At 40.0% G+C, this 12302-nt stretch overlaps 1 protein-coding gene across 1 annotated transcript in view; it reads left to right on the top strand.

Annotated features, from left to right (window-relative positions):
- The window catches only part of CDS1 (CDP-diacylglycerol synthase 1), a 32480-nt gene extending 21269 nt beyond the window's left edge, over positions 1-11211 (top strand). Inside the window, exons 7-13 of the mRNA XM_056326539.1 lie at positions 1146-1228; positions 2699-2786; positions 3834-3902; positions 4702-4854; positions 7373-7492; positions 9467-9570; positions 10728-11211. Coding sequence (XP_056182514.1) covers positions 1146-1228; positions 2699-2786; positions 3834-3902; positions 4702-4854; positions 7373-7492; positions 9467-9570; positions 10728-10857 — 747 coding nt within the window. The 3' untranslated portion in view covers positions 10858-11211. The remainder of the gene's footprint in view (positions 1-1145; positions 1229-2698; positions 2787-3833; positions 3903-4701; positions 4855-7372; positions 7493-9466; positions 9571-10727) is intronic.
- Positions 11212-12302: the final 1091 nt, after the last annotated feature.

Consider the following 12302-nt stretch of genomic DNA (forward strand, 5'->3'; position numbering starts at 1 on the left):
TTACTGTGTGTGGGAGAACTTGTCTGACAGGGAGATGCAGCTTTTCTAGGAGAGGTGGTCTTTATCTTCTAATCTGCAGTAAAAATCCTTATCATCAGATTGGCACAAGGTAAATATATTAATTTTCCATGATTTTTTCCCCCTGCTGGAAAGAAGGCAGAAAAACTTGGTGCCTGCCCAGAAAACATTAACGTGTGACCACTTAAGAATTGCAGTAAAAAGATGGAAGCCACACAACACAGTGTTTGGGCAGACAAGATTAGCCATTTGGTTTTAGGTGGTGTTCCAGTATCACTGTACACATACTAAAAATTTTGCTCCAAAGACGCTTTAATTAACCAGCAGGTAATATTTTCAGAAACCTTAGGCAGTTCTTGCACACCCCCTTTCAGCCTTCTTGAGTTGCCTTAACTGGAAGGAGATGCTGGCTGCCATAGGAAAACACGTGTGATAACAGATCGAAAGAAGTAGGACATTTAGAGTGCTTAAAGTTGGTGTTTCATGGAAAAACTACCAGTTCTTGATTTAAAACTTTTTGGAAAATAAAACTTATTGTAGAATCTTTACTGGTAAACTGTTTGGAAACCACTTTATTGTGCACTGGTGCTACAGAATAAACACCAAGTACATACAGTAATACTGAGGAGAACAACTGTTGGAATGACCATGTGTGTAAAAATTAACACTGTGTTTTCACTAATCCTGAGAATATTCATGTTTCATAAGAGGACTGGTATTCTGTTATGAGAGATATCTACATCTGTGTAACATAACTCTTTCATAAGTAGTTCATTGCCATTTTATCGTTACAGTTCTAACATGTCTGTTACATGTATATACAGAATATCACGTTGCTTACATTTCTTTGCTGCTTTCACGCTGAAGGTGTATGTTTTATTAAATCAGATGTTAAACTGCATGTTAAAACTTTCTGGGTGGAGGTAAGTGATGGGGAAACCTGTTAAAGTTTCAGTACTTGCTTCAGAAAGGCAGCTAACTTGTGATATACTGTATGCACACATCTCTTGCATTATCACTAGAACTGGTCTTCCCTGTGAACTCCTAACTATCTCCTTTAGCCAGTATTTGCCGAGGTGTACGGGTCAGTGTTTTCACTAACTGTTGTGTTGTTGCATTGTTAACAGTTCGCATGGACTCATGTCACTTTGCTGATCACTGTAACTCAATCTCATCTTGTCATCCAAAATCTCTTTGAAGGCATGATCTGGTAAGGGGACAGTAATAAACTGGTTTGTAACTGTTGCATTGAAAGGTTGGTTCTTTTACATAGAACTGGTTAAGCAATAATTGTGGAAACAGTTCAAAGAGCACAAATTGAAGGAGCATTAATGTCTAGTTGGAAGGGGAATCAGAGGAATTGGGAGCAATGAGGTAAAGGATACAGGAGAGGAAGCAGAAACCTCTAACTAGGTTGGCAGCCACAAGTGTGATAGTTTTGAACAACCGCTTAATTTACTTGAAAGGAGGATTGTTTGCATGCTTGGTGAAATAGTTTCCATAGCATTTTGCTGAATGGATGACTATCCAGCAGTTATTTTTCAATTACTTGGGAGCTTAAGGTTGCTCAGAGCTATAGAAGTTGGACTATTTAATTTGAAATCCCCAGTCTGGTCACCTTCCCTGTTCAGATAAATTCAGATTACTTAAAGTATTTTAAGAGTTTAAATATTGGATATTGTTGGATCATCTTAATGCCCCATTTCCAGCGATATATTAAATTATGATGATGCAGTTAAACTCAATTACTTAGAACTGCTCCTCAAAGAGAGGGTGTGTTTTCCCACCCTGCACCTCTTTAGGGACAAGGTAAATTACAAGTTGAGAAAGAAGGAAGAAGCACATGGAAGATAATCTGTGTCCTTCTAAGGACATAAAACTGCATGTTGTCCTGTTACTTTTCCTAATATATTTACAGTGGGGGAGATTACTGCAGAAAAGATGCGCTCATAGAAAAAAAACCCCAAAGCCTTTGACAAAGTTTGTGCAAACAAATTTTTTTCATAGTGATGGTGATCATGTGCCAAAATCTGAACCTAATTGCCTTGCTAGCCTGTTTTATATTTCCACTGGTGCTAGGCAATTTTTCAGATGGTTGCAAAATCTGACTTTTAGCTTATTAATACATCTCTGCTTTGAAAAGGGTAAAAAATAGAGGTTAACAGGCTTGAGTAACAAATACAGATGCTGTCTGCATGCAGAGAGCACTTAGAAAGCTAAACCAGACTGCTCCAAGCTGACAAGAGGGGGGAAAAAAAAAGGAAACTTTTTTTTTTTTTAATTTAGGTATCATTACACTTTACAAGGAATTTGCTTGCTTTGATGTTACCAGAAACATTAACATGTTTATATTTGTTGATTTCTTCTTAACTGTGGTACCAGTCTTCAAGCCTGATAGGAAAAAAACAGCCCGCTCACATTTTAATCTCATGCACCAAAATCATATTTTAACTTGAACTAACATGGATCTGTAATGGTCTGGATTGGCTGAAGACTAAAACCAGTATAGCTAAATATGCTGTTCATGCAGGAACTAGCTGAACACATTATGAAACATAATTCCTTCTAAATACTACAGAAAAAATTCCCAGAAACAAATGCTGCTGTTTCAGTTTCTGTCCTATGTTTAGGTTGGGCAGCTTTTCTTTTTCTCCGTGAAACTTTTAATGTCTTTCTGTAGGTTTCTGGTTCCAATTTCAAGTGTCATCTGCAACGATATTACTGCTTACATTTTTGGATTTTTCTTTGGCAGAACACCATTAATTAAGGTAGGTACTTAGGCACTTCCTCACTAACAAGCTTTTACAATTTATAGCATTTTTGATACTTGTTCAGAAACACGTTCATGGAAAAAATACTTTCCGCTGTGCTGCGTGATGCACATCTTTGCTAGAAAAAACAATTGACTATCCTATGTCTGAAGATTTGTACGTGGAAACTGGGATTAATGTATATGTGATATTGACATTACAGTATAATACAGTTCAAGCCTATTACATCATAATTGCTTCCTTTTTGGATGGTATATGCTGGTTTAACTGCATGCTTACTGTACAAAAACTGTAATTTGAAATAAGCTGCTAGGTCATATATACCTATGCCTCGTTTGGTCTCGTGGAGGTAGCACCAGGGTCTCAAGCAGTAATCTTCCTATTCTGCTAAAATATACCAGACTCCACAAAAAGCCACAAATTATTATTTTCATGATGTTGCAATATTAACTTTTGGGTATTTGGTTGGTTCTGATATTAAACTGCTCCTAAATTGAAAACGTGATAGAATTTGATGAAGAAAATAGCTTGCTACACTGGCCTTTCCAGGCCTGCAGTTACTTACTGTATTGTTTTGCCAGTCTGTATGTAGGAAGCTAGTGTCTCCCGAGGAGCATCCCCAGCAGCAGTGATCTAACACCCAGGCTTCCGTTGCTATCTAAGTGTGCAGTTGCTAGCAGAGGTCCCCTGCAGAGCCATCACGCACTTGTGCAGGTTTCCGAGCCTTCTGCTTGGAGGAGCTCAGCGCGTTACCCAGGGGCAGGCAGCAGCCTCAGGACAGCAGCAGCAGAGGATGGAAAGGGAGCCCTCCATTCCCTCAAGCTGCCCAGTGGCACTAACCAAGCTGTGGCACTTTCCCTCCTTGCCTGGGACAGGCCCTAGCCATACTCCTCTGTGTATCTTGCTCAGTGGCTGCAGCTGCTGACACTCGGTATTTCACACATCTGAAAAACCCAAGTAGAAAGTTCATTTTCACAAATGAGTTCCAGTAAAAAGGGTTCAATGATGCAATGATGAGGCTAATGCTATCTGTTTTGTGCCTAGCTGTCTCCCAAGAAGACCTGGGAAGGGTTCATTGGAGGCTTCTTTTCCACAGTTGTATTTGGATTTATTGTAAGTAACCACAGGACTTTCCTTGTATAGGTTCAGTCTTCAACTTCTTGTTTTCACTTGAAGTGAAATTACTGACAAATTTGCTCATCTCAAACTGCTGAAAGTCTAAGAGTTAGGGTTTTGGTTAGAGAATTCTGCTGGACAGGTCAGGCACGGCTCGCACCTCTCCTGAGTAGGTCATATTGACTATTTTTGTCATTACTGTTACTATCTCTGGAATTGTTTTATCTATTAGTTGCATCTCTTTTTGGAAATTGAAGTTTATTGATAGCATTATTTATGCTTTTTATAGTAATACTTTTGTATTACATACTGTATAATGACATTTCTCCTGAGAAGTAGTTTATACTGATGATATGCATGGATGGTAATACCAGCATACAGTAACTGGTCTGATAAGTAATAGATCACCAAGGTCAGCAGAACTTGTAACTGCCAAACTTGGTAGAAGCAATAGTTCAAGTTTCAGTGGAGAAGTGAACTGCAAAGAAACGATGAGTGGCTAACATTTTGAGGATTTTTTAATGCAAAAACGTCCAGTAGATGTGAACCTGAGAGAGATGAAAAGGAAAACAAGTTAGGAAATCATCACTAAGTCCATTGAATGTCCCCATTTGTCTGCCTTGTTGAGGCGTTCTCCAACTTGGCCAACAGGCCAATTTTACTCCATTCTGGGTCTCTTTGTTACTAAAAACATCTTCATTATCCTCAGTGTGCAATGACAAAGCCATCCATTACAGTATGATTTTTGACTTTAACAACAAGTGCCTATTTCAGGAGTCTTTGTTTTGCTTTTCAGTTTTCCTATTTTTTGGCTCAACATCAATACTTTGTCTGCCCCGTGGAATATAACAGTGAAACCAACAGATTTGTGACAGAGTGTGAACCTTCAGAGCTCTTTCAGATGACGAAGTACTCTGTGCCACCGTTGCTTCAGGCTGTGTTGGGATGGGTAAGGAAAAAAACCAAGGCTTTGCATAAAGTAGAAAGTGTGCTTCTCAGACTGAATGGTTTTCTAAACCTTTTAGAAAGGTGTATGAATGCTGGTAAGGCTTGAAGGGTAAGAACCAAATGGATGCTGTGAGCTCCTCCGTTGCTCAGACAGGGGAGGTGGTCGCCCAAGCAGAACTGAAATGCTTTGCTGGAGTCACCCAAGGACAGCCACCTGTGTTCTTGTGGCCTCTGCTCTCTTTGTGCTGGAAGTGGATGTCACATCAGCATTTTGCAGGCAAATTGTTGTTGAAGAGCAACCTTTACATTTTTGTGGAAAGTGAACAAAGGCTTGTTATGGCCCCAATTAGTAGCAAACTTAAGTACTCTTCTAGAACTTCATTCCATTTTCAGCTGGGGTGTAACTGTTGCTAGGATTGGATGTCTACTTTCTTCACCACATAGCATCTTGCACATTAGTGCCATTACTTCCATGCTGAGTGAAAAAGGAGTACCAGTAATAGTTCCACGCAATGTAGTCACTGACCCTTTTCCTCACGCCCAGCCTGGAAATTTGTGTAAGTGAGCTGTTGTATCTTCACCTGTCAGGAAATAGGTCATCAGTTATTCTACTGTATAAAACAGTGCTCCGAAGTCACCAGGCTCCAGGCGCACTCCAACAGGGAGAGAATATTGGATAGAAACAAAGCAGTCATTGTCTTTCCTTTAGGGCAAAGAGGAGGTGATGGGGATAAATGGAGAAGCAGCAAGTTCCGCAGTGCTGCTCTCACCTGTGCTGTGGCTCAGCACAGAGGGTGACTGCACAGCGTGAGGGAAGGCAGCAGGCTTTGCCTATGTTTACATGGGTGTAAGGGGAAGGAGAAGAGTTGATGTGGTTACCAGAAGGAAGCACAAACTGAAAACTGTAGCAACCAAACCTAAGACTAAAAGTAATTAATGGCTACGGTTGGTACTCAGAAAAGCGAGATCGCATCTAGAAGGAGCTCTGATATTTTTCGTACCAAATGAATGTACTGTTGCTTCAGGGACTGTGGGGTTGATTGCAAATTTAATAAGGATTTTTCTGCACAAAAACACAATGTGGAATGAGCAGGGACAAATCTTACTGTGTCCAGCTATATTGTGTATTTTAGTAAAGGGCAAGGAGATGGGAATGCCCAGCTCTGTGCCAGTCTGATAGAGAGCTATCAGTTAACCCTGAAAAGAGGTAGTAGTTCCATGGGCTCTTCCGGAGTATTTTTGCCAGGCTCTAACAAGCCTTTTGAAGAGAGAATTAGCTTTAGGGCTCGTTGTAGAAAGTCAAATTGAATCTACTTGTTCAGGCAACAGCCTCTTTTGGATTTTCCTTCTGTTAGTCAATTCCTGATGTTCTCTCTCAGAAATATGACCAGGTGTTATGTTTGGAAGACATTTGCTGGATGTCAAAAGATATGGAGCCTTGTGTTCTCCCAGCAAAAACTGACTTAATTCCAACTCATAAACTTTACTGTTTGACAAATTGAATAGCTTATCCTAAAAGAAAGGTGTCTTCAGAAACTGCACAAAGTAGTCAAGATTGGTGTTGGCCAGCTGTGATGCCATTCAGAAACACAAGGTACAGGATTTTTCAGCTACAGATGGTGTTGATCAAGACTTGCCAGGGGAGGTATGCTCTTCTCGCAGGGATGAGGCCAGCATAGCATTCCCTCAGAGGCTGCAGCTTATACCATTGACTTGAAAGTGCTCAAAGCTAAGTTACAGAAAACCCCTACCAACAAACCACAACCCCAAAAACCATTTTCCCCCAAAAAATCCCAATCAAAAAGACGCAACAAACCCCAAACACCCCAACCAACCAACCAAACCCCCCCCTTTTTTCTAGTCTGTGTCAAGAAGGAAAACAGGTACCTGTTGCCAGCAAAGTCTCTCTTATCTGTAAGAACTTGAACGGCTCAAAAAAATGTCTGTGGACAGGCTGAAGGGACCCATATCTGTTTAAATGCAAACCGAAAAGTTTAATCTCTAATCTCCTATTATTGCCATATGTACACAAAGGTGACAGTATGACAGATCAGTGCAAATTTCATAGCTGTCTTGTGAGAGCACTTGAAAGAAGTGACAGTGAATTGCATGAAGGTGGAGAGCATTGGGCCACTTACTGGGGCGATACTAGGAATTTGTGGAAAGCTCCTTTTTTTCTGGAAATGGAGCTGGAAAAGCAGAGCCAGGAAAGATGAAAGAGTACCATGGTACATTATGGAATTAGTAGTTACATTCCTTATGATCAACTAAGCGATTGGCTGAAAACCACATAGTTTGTTAATGTTAACTGCTCTAGCAACCCCTGATACTTCATCCTGTTCACGTGGTCAGACCTTTCAGCAGCTTTCTACAGTGTGTCTACTTTTCCTTTCTTTACAGTATTTGTGTAAGGAAAACTAGAGCTTTGTTGATATTTGCTAACACCCCCATTTTAAAATAGTAAAGCTTAAAATGCCTACCATCAAACATATTGAAATTGCTAATTATTTTTCTTGTAGGAAACTGTGAATATGTACCCATTTCAGATGCACAGCATTGCATTGTCAACGTTTGCCTCGTTAATTGGGCCATTTGGAGGATTCTTCGCCAGTGGATTTAAAAGAGCTTTCAAAATCAAGGTGTGTGATGGCTACCAGAAGCCAGTTTTGTTTTGGTTTTCTCTTTGCGTTAGATAAATTGGTGGATTTCGTTTGGTTTGGTTATTTTTTTAATCGTTTGTTGTAGTACCTAGTGTTTCTACTAACGTGCTGTGATGTTTGAGCATCGGCAGCGTACTTAGTTTTATCAGATATATGTATGTGTTATTCTTAAAACTTTGTGTAATCAATGTACTTTAGTGTTGGAAGTCAAAGAATAATTTGGTTTTATATTTTGGTTGGTAATTACTTTTTCAAGTCACATTGCAGAAATGGGTTAGACGAGCAAGATAGGAGATATTATACTTGATATTGAAGGCAATCTGTAGATGCCTGGGAAGCACTGATGGTGGCATACGCTTCAGAGTGCGGCTGGCTCCATTTTACCTGTAGTATTTGTGTCGTACACAGATGCTGACATGTCAGGTTCACCAAAGCATGAGATGTTTGGCTGCCTTTGCCCATACGGTGCCACCTGACAATACAGATGCTGTGATGTGCTAACCTCTGTTTATTGCAAGGTGTGCGCTGTCGCTTGTGGCAGTGTTGACCCTGGCTGGTATTAAGCGGCAGCAGGAGTACGGGCAGAGGGCAGCCCCAGATTTTCACCTGACCTTCTTTATGTCTTGCTAGGACTGCTGTAATTCTTACCCTGTTGCTTGTTGTTGTTCCCTGTTTTGGCGTGGGCATTGCACAGAAGCATACGGACCTGTTTGTGCTGATCTCCTGTACGTGTGCTTGGACTTACCCCTCCTCATGCCAGCCCGAGCAGCTTGTTCAGCACTTAGCTAGTGACAGCCTCGTGCGCTGTCGTACCTGTACATCCACGTAGCAAAAGACTCTGTGAAGAAAAGCTTTTGGGAGAAAAATGCTTCTAAAAAGCAGCACTTCCTCTTAAAGTAGAGTGTGAAAAAGTAGCTGGTTTGGGGTTTTTTTGTGTTGTTTTTTTTTAAATACTTCTGGGCCCCAAGGTGGTGGCCAAAGGGTTGTCGGGAAGACAGCACGGGTTAGGTGATACACTCCATGCCTACCCAGGGCTGGAGTGGCACTGGCACGGGGCTGGTTTAACTTGCTGGCAGTTGCCCCACATGTCTAAGGTCAGGGTTTTCACCCAGCGAGTACACAAGTGAGTGTGGCTGACAGAAAGGATATATGAAGATAGTTTGACTGATAAAGCTGTTCTGTTGGGTAGACAAGGTCAGGTAATACAAAGGTAGTGTATAGAGTTTTGTTTGCATCAGAAATTTTTTTTTTGAAGTAATGATAATTTTTTCACTACAGGTTTTTTTGATTAAATAAATAAAAATAAATTTATTTTTATTAATAATATATAACTTCTTAAATAAATTTGTATGGTATGCAGACATTACGGTTTTTAACTGTGGTTACCAAGAACCCAATGAGAAAAAACAGCAGGTAAATGGGCAGTCTGACTTGCAAAGCCGGTGTTAGGCAATGGAAAGAGTCCTCAGGTTACTGCTTCTCTTGCAGCAAATATATATCCCCTGGTTACAAATGTTTCAGCAGCAGCTGTAGAGCAATGAAAGAATTAAAGAGGAGAATTATATTCTGCAGAGGCAAGAAATGACAGCCATTAGCTGAAGAGGCTGGCTACAAAATGAAGTATGTATAGGCATGCAAGTGTACTCGGTACTGGCAAACCAGCACCTGACTTACTGCTGTCCTCTTGTGTGATACTGTGGACGAGTTGCTTCATGTCTTATTTTTCTTCTCATCCCTTGGCTCACCTTTGCAGTTAAAAACTCCTTTAGCAAAGGAGGCTCTGGCTAACTTTTGGCTCAGTGCAGTGAAACCGTAGCTTAATTGCAGCCTTAATGTGCTGCTCTCAAGTGATAGACGCGTCATTAGTGTGTGTGGTTGGAATCACTGACCATGACTTTTTGTTGGTTGTTTGTTTTGGTTTTTTTCTCCCCTTTCCATCCTTCACACCAAAAGGATTTCGCAGACACAATCCCCGGGCATGGTGGGATAATGGATCGCTTTGATTGTCAGTACCTGATGGCCACTTTCGTTCATGTCTATATCACCAGTTTCATAAGGTATGGGCTTTTTACAATATTAACTACTTAATGAGCTGTACCGTAGTGACTTTGTACGAGTTATGTTCTGCACTGTTAGCACAGCGGAGATTACAGGTTTCTGTTTCTGATCTATGCAATGATTTCAAATACAGAACTACTAAGAAAATATATGCCTGCCTAGGATTTGTGTCAGATTCAAGCTACGCCTTAATGTTTCTGTGACTGCTGTTAAAATAACCTGTGTGCCCTAAATACCAGCAAGTTTTGTGTAGCAAACTCTTAGAAGTTTTACTAGAATTTACTGGTGACACAGAGGTGTGAGGACGGGGTTTGGGGCAGGAGGGTTGCAGCAGCATCTGCTTTCCCTGTGTGGTTCCTGGAGAGCCTGTAGGCTGCAGGACTGCAGTTCTTCCTGTACGTTTCAATATTTCTTGGGATTTTCTGTTTGAGATGAAAACACTGTAGTTAGAGAGGAGACAACTTCTTAAAAATAACAATTTTCCCTCAACCACACTAGCTTTCAAGAAGAAATCCTGGAAATGACAATTGTCTTACGTTCATTTCAGTTCCTGAGGCAGGGAGGGATCAAGAGGCTGTAGGTGTCCAAACTGATACATGCCTTTAGTTTTGTAAATGCTTATGGATCAATAGTTATTAGATACCTAATCAGCAACAGATTCTTTGCCTTTTATTCAGTCCGTCTCAGAAGCAGACTATAAATAAGTGACAAGCTAAAAATGAGGCTGTTGTTTAAAAAAGCGTGGTTTAATTTACGGTTTTCTTTACCAACATGGCCAACTTTCCATTTAGTTCAGTAGTACACAACTTATCTGGCAACAGAGGCTAAATTAAAAAAAAATATCTGCTGATGAAAAATGCTGATTACAGTGATTAAGTATGAATCAGTGAATTTTATTTGTCATAAGCCTTCTTAATATCCACATTTGACAGCAAATACAAGGAATGCATTTTAGTTTCTGTTCAGATTGAGCTGAGGAGTATGCTTTGCCAGTAATGCTTGGCCATGCATCCTGAGGAGATAGACTGGGAGAAATCCATAACCTGGTGTCCCCCCAAAATGGATGGATTTGTTAGTGCAGCAAGAGGAAAATGGAAAGCTGTCAAAGTTTCTTTAGAGCTGCTGCTCACAAAAAAATTTCTTTTTTCATTGACAGGGGTCCAAATCCCAGCAAATTACTGAAACAGCTGTTGATACTTCAGCCTGAGCAACAATTAAGTGTGTATAAAACCCTGAAATCTCACCTTATTGAAAAAGGGATCCTGCAGCCATCTCTGAGAGTGTAGTTTGTCAAAATGGAGGACTAGAAGAGACCTCCATTTACAGGAAGCCTGTGGAAAAGCATTGCTGATGTGCATATAGGTAACGGCTAAAGGAAGAGTTATTTGTGGTTTAGCAGAGGTGAATGTTTCCTGAAATGAATGTGAATGCTCTGACTTCCTATTAGGACACAGAAGATCTCTTACTCATAAAATAATTGAAGTGCTTGCAAAGTAACAGCACATGTGCTGTATATTTTAGTTCCTGAAGTGGATGGCAGCAGTCTGCAGCACCCAGCCTGACAGGTTTGGTATTTAAAAAACCCTTCCAAAATAAAGTTTACCATTAGTTTTTAATGATTATTTAATGTTGTATATCTTTAGCAAAAATTTTTTGGCCTGCAGTGGTTACTGAAGCGTAAACAGATGAGGCAGGTGGTCACTTTTATGTAGCCCCATGCAGAAATTATGATTGGCCAGAAAATACTTGTTAGCCCAGTCAAAGAGGTACTCACAGCCTGCTGTATCAGACGACCTGTATTTACTAACTCACTGTGAAGGTTAAACTTAGCTCTGTTTTTAATTAAACAGCTTTCTTATGAAACTATTTCATGCTTTCAAGAGAAAAGTACCTTTACTGAAGTATAGCTGGGCCTGTTTGGGCTGTGGAGCTGCTGGTTTTTTAGTTCATGTTACAGATTATAAACAAGCGTCTACATCCAAGAGTAGAGATTACCTGAAAAAATGGGATTCTGCAATCCAGTAAACAGATTGGGGAGAATCTGGAGTTTAAACCCTTGGTTTCCACGGCCTGGTCAGTGTCTGAAGACAGTAATTCAAGCCTTATTCCTTGTGCCTCTTAACCACCGTGTAGAATGGGGGTACTTCCTTCTTTTTAAAAGCACTTTGAAGTCCGGAGTAAAAAGTGAAGATTAAGTGCTGTTTTAATAACCTGTTACTCAGTGAAAGCAGAAACTTATCTTGTGAATGTGCATAGTGCAAGACAGGATGCATGGTTCTGCTGTGTGTTATTTATTAAGAAGATACTCAGGCAAGCTTGGGTAACCACATAGGTGTTTGAATGGAGAATTTTTATAGAAAGTTTTCTGTAGACTTACTGGGGCATATGAGGAAAATCGATGCTCTGTAATTCTCAATCCTAGCTTTTTCTAACATTTTTCATCATATGACATATCTTGATGCAAATAAAAAATATACACTTTTTTTGAAATTACAAAAATGACTCCTGTACTAACAGAAAGCACAAATGCCAATTTTGTTTTGGTATACTGTAACTCGATAAAATTTAATTTTTCCAACTAATTGTATATAAGTTTCTCTTGTGGTGAACGTACTGATGCCACATATATGTGTGTATATATAGAAAAATATTAAAAGGTGCGTGTGTATATATATATGAAAGATGAAAATTTTAAATGGTTGGTGCTACTTGAGGATAAAACCATGGAGAA

Source organism: Falco biarmicus, chromosome 1 (assembly GCF_023638135.1).
Source record: "Falco biarmicus isolate bFalBia1 chromosome 1, bFalBia1.pri, whole genome shotgun sequence".
Classification (NCBI taxonomy): Eukaryota; Metazoa; Chordata; class Aves; order Falconiformes; family Falconidae; genus Falco; species Falco biarmicus.